General features: G+C 38.9%; 2 protein-coding genes across 2 annotated transcripts; both read right to left on the bottom strand.

Annotated features, from left to right (window-relative positions):
* Positions 1–261: 261 nt before the first annotated feature.
* On the bottom strand, positions 262–1392 carry LOC141588111 (uncharacterized). The gene has a single exon (XM_074409566.1). It carries the CDS (start codon positions 1390–1392, stop codon positions 262–264), a length of 1131 nt encoding a protein of 376 aa, XP_074265667.1.
* Positions 1393–2086: 694 nt separating this feature from the next.
* Positions 2087–3637, bottom strand: LOC141588110 (uncharacterized). The gene is made up of 2 exons (XM_074409565.1): positions 2945–3637; positions 2087–2695 (listed from the first exon to the last, which is right to left on the bottom strand). Exons 1-2 carry the CDS (start codon positions 3635–3637, stop codon positions 2087–2089), a joined length of 1302 nt encoding a protein of 433 aa, XP_074265666.1.
* Positions 3638–4771: the final 1134 nt, after the last annotated feature.

The raw sequence follows: 4771 nt of genomic DNA, 5'->3' as shown, positions 1-4771 counted from the left end.
TCATTCCTTAAGCAATTCCTTTACGTCATTTGCAATGCAGATTACTCGGGGACGGATTTGGCTCGATTTCCGCTCAATTCTTCATATTTCTGCAATAACGTACAAAAACACGAAAGTAGAGGAAAATAGAGAAATATTGGCCTATATTGCACATTTGAGCTCTAAAATGCGTGTAGAATAAAGTGTGAAACATCATATTTTAGACACGCATCACAAATCGTCACAATCCTTCATCCAATCTCTTTCATCTTCAATCTACGATCAAACCTGCAGTTGTTTTAATCGATCCATTAAGCTTCTATCTTGATTACCCATCATAATCAGCGGGTAGCTCAAGATGTGCATCTTCATTTCTTTGCATATCAGTGTCGCCAATTTCTGGGGATGCAAAATGGTAAGCTCGTGTTTGCTTTGATTTCTTTGCCTCCAGATGTAGTGAATACTTGCATTATAGAATGCATTAATCCCATTAGTCCACAAATCTGACCCTTTTAAATTTAATCTCCAGGTGATGGAGTCAGTGTGTGGGAATATGGTTCCTATCATTCTTTTAAGATGCTGAAGAACTCGTCTGCTATATACACATTCAAAAAAGAGATGCTTGGAGCTTTCTGTTGCCATACCACATATACAACAGGTATCTGTCTCAGAAATACCTAGATTATGCAGTTTTTCATTGGTATTAAGGATGTTGTGGTGATATATCCAAGCTAAAAAACCATGTTTAGGAATCGTCAGCTTGTTCCATATGAGAGCAGACCAGCTAATCTTATCCCCCCTGAGTCTTATCATTTCATAGCCCCTTGCTATAGTGTACCCCTTGTCTGAAGTCCAAATTTGTTGCTGATAAGAATTGAGGAACATTTCTTTAGTTTGGCAGATTTTCCTCGAAGACCAACTAGAGTTACTGGTAGGATGATAGTCTAGCCAATCCTTTCCTTTTATATAAACCTGATTGACCCATTTGACCCAAAGATGGTCAGATTTTAAGGCAATCCACCACACCAGTTTTCCCACTGCTGCTTGATTCCAGAGAGAATCATTTTTCAAACCAAGGTCCCCTTCATTTTTTGGCTTACAAATTTTGTCCCAGGAGACAAGTGGATTTCTCATGTAATCAACTCCCCCATCCCATAAGAAGTTTCTACAAATGCCTTCAATTCTGTGTATAAATCCTTGTGGTAGAATGAACATACTAGCCCAATAGTTATAAAGGGTGTTAAGCACAGATTGTATCAAAACTAGCCTACCTGCATAGGATAGTTTCCTTGCCCCTAGGTTCCTTATTCTTTGAACAATTTTATCAATGAGAGGCCTGCAGTCCTTTGCATTCAGTCTTTTGGTCTTGATAGGGACTCCAAGATATTTAAAAGTGAGAGTCCCTTCACCCATACCTGAGACCTACAATATCTCCTGCCTTAGTGTATTCTTGACCCCATTAAAATAGGCATTTGACTTCCCCTTACTCATGTGGAGACCAGATGAGTGAGAAAAAGTAGCAAAAGTTCTAAGGATAGTCAACATAGAGGGGGCATCTCCCTTGTAGAAGAGGAGTAGGTCATCTGCAAACATAAGATGAGTCAATTTCATAGGTTTACAAAGGGTGTGATACCTGAAATCTCTGGTTACATTAGTATGCTCGAGTAATCTGGATAAATATTCCATGCATACAGGTAAAATGAGAGGACAAAGAGGGTCCCCCCTGCCTGAGTCCCCTTTGTCCTTTAAAAAAACTAAAAACATTGCCATTGAGGTTAAGAGAATAGCTGGCTGTAGTGACACATTTCATTATCCATCCTCTGAACTGATCTGGGAAATTTAAGGCAGGGAGCATTTGGTCTAAAAATTCCCATTCAATGGTATCATATGCTTTCTGAAGGTCCATTTTGAATAGGCACCTAGGGGAAGCAGCTTGCCTGTCATATAGTCTAACTATGTCTTGGCATATTAAAATATTCTCCATGATACTTCTACCCTGTATGAATCCCCCTTGATTTTGAGCAATTAAATCTGGGAGTATGCTGGCCATCCTGTAGCATAGAAGCTTATGGATACACTTGTAAATAACATTGCAGCAGGCAATTGGTTACTGAAGCACACTTATGGGTCTATCAACCTTTGGAATCAAAGTGATCATGGTATTATTAATCTGTCTGAGAATCTGACCTGAGTCAAAGAAATCCATTATAGCAGCAGTGACCTCATCCCCAATGATATCCCAGCTGTCTTTATAAAATTTACTTGAATAGCCATCTGGACCTGGTGCCTTATCATCAGGGATATGAAAAATAATATTTTTGATCTCATCCTTAGACACATGGGCAAGTAGGGCAGTCTTGTGAGCCTCATTCCAAATTCTTCCTTTGTTTACAATGGACCTGTTAACCCTGGTGGTAGTGGCCTTTGAGACCAGCAGCATCTCATAATAATTAAGAAAAGCAGATTGAATACCTTCTTGATTAGTATGAGTTTTATTCAGGTGATCTGTAATCTGGCAAATAAAGTGTTTATTCCTTCTAGCTTTGATAACACCATGGAAGTAAGCTGTATTAGCATCTCCATCCTTTAACCAGTGGGCTTTAGCTTTCTGTTTAAGGAAAGCCAGTTTAGCTTTCTGTAAAGAGGCAGAGACCTGATGTGCTTCATACTCTTGCTGTACCAAATTCTCATCTCCTGGTGATAAAGTAAGCTGTTCCTGCAGATGAGTTAATTTGATCATAGCAATATCAGCTTTATTCTCAATGTCTGACTAGCAATTCCTATTAATCTTCTTAATCTCAGGCTTTAGGAGTTTCAGTTTCCTGACGACCCCATACATCTTAGTCCCAGGGATATGCTGATTCCATACATCTTTAACACACTTTTGAAATCCATTGGCAGAGCTCCACATGTTAAAATACTTAAATGGCCTTTTTTTACACCCTCCCAGCAGCCCCTTACTGACCAGGCATGGGGTATGGTCAAAAAGACCTTCTGGTAAAAAGTTAGCCAAGAAATCAGGGCAAGAAACATTCCACTCATGGTTCACAAACAACCTGTCCAGTCTACTATAAATTTTAGTGGCTGGAGGTTGCTTATTGTTCCAAGTATAGAAGGCTCTAGTAGCTGCTAAATCCATGAGACCACAATCTTGTAAGCAATCATAGAAGGGTTCTGATTCAGCTATAGAAACATTTCCACCCAGCCTTTCATTAGTCTGCAAAACACAATTAAAATCACCCCCAATGATCCAAGGTCCATTAATCTGTTGAGCAATACTTTTGAGGTTGAGCCAGAGGGACTCCCTTTCACCCACACCATTAAAAGCATAGACAATGGTTTGAAAAAACTGCATTTGATCAATCTTATTAACCACATGCATATGAATGAACTGAGCATCATATTGTAGAAATTGAATGTCAAACATGTGTGATTTCCACAGCATCCATACCCTTCCCCCAGAGCGGAAGTTGTTATTTGTGGAAATACTCCAGTCAGAAAAAATTTTATTAGCTATACTATGGAAATTATCCGTCTTTATTTTAGTCTCTAGTAGACCAAACATACCAACATTATTATTGTGAAGGAAATTATTCACATCAACTTGTTTTCCTCCCTTATTCATACCTCTTACATTCCAAAATCCAAACTTAATCATTGATTGATCTGTAAAGAGTCAGTACCATTTATTCCAATGCCCTTCTTGGGAGAACAGGACCCCTTTAACTCTTCCATCAAAGGAGGAGAAGTTAAAACTTTCCTGCTGCCATTCTCATTCCCCTATTTAGTGGCCTTAATAGGAGACTGAGTCCCACTGGAAGCACATTTTGGACTATTAGTAGGAGTATGTTCACTAGCATTCACATCTTCCTTATTGATTTTAGGCTGACTTGGAGCAGATGGAATCATTTTAGGAGCACCCACACTGGTAGCAGTTGAAGCTGGCAGATTGACAGCGACTACCGTACCTGCTGGAGCCTTGATAAGCCTCCACACCTTCTGAGGTACTCTCTTTTTTGCACTTTGTTTAGTTCTCCTACAACTGTCTTTCTCATGCCCTATTTGTTTACATTTTGTGCACAAGGTTGGTTTCCATTCATATTCAATTGTAATATTGACCATATTACTCTTCTCATCCATAAACTTAATAGAGTTAGGAAAATTCTGCCCTAATTTCAATTCAACCATGACTCGTGCAAAACCTAGTCTGGTTTTTTGCTCAGTGGCTGCATCACTTTTAACATAGGTACCCACTAGAGGTGCTATTTTAGGAAGACTCTTACCCCAAAACTTTAGAGGAAGTTTGTGCATTCTGATCCAGGCAGGGACTGATTTAACCTCTTCCTTAATAAGCTCAACATCAGGCTGCCAGGGTTTGAGGATAAGTGGTTTATTATCAAATAAGAAGTGGCCACTCCCTAAAACTGCATTTTTCATTTCTTCAGACTGAAACCTTGCTAGGAAGACGCCATTTGGTAAGAAGGATATTTTGTCAAACGTAAATCAATTAATCCGTTGTAATTATTGTAATTTTCTTTATTGTATTTCTTTACCATATTGTTTATATGCTCTCACATGCAATTAACCTAAATTTCTACCTCGACATTAATGTATGTTAAACTACGTGTCTACCGACTTAGTATTAATTCACATGCTAGGATTAATCTAATGGATGTTGCATTGCATGCATATAACCTTCAACATATCGAGTATAGACGATTTTCCCTAATCATTAGTAGAGGCCGCTATCGAGGCGGGCGAGATTAGGTGTTCGATCAAAAGATCTTCCTAA

Source organism: Silene latifolia, chromosome 6 (genome assembly GCF_048544455.1).
Source record: "Silene latifolia isolate original U9 population chromosome 6, ASM4854445v1, whole genome shotgun sequence".
Taxonomy (NCBI): Eukaryota; Viridiplantae; Streptophyta; class Magnoliopsida; order Caryophyllales; family Caryophyllaceae; genus Silene; species Silene latifolia.
The sequence above is the reverse complement of the archived record's forward strand: the minus strand, read 5'-3'. Positions and strand labels throughout refer to the sequence as shown.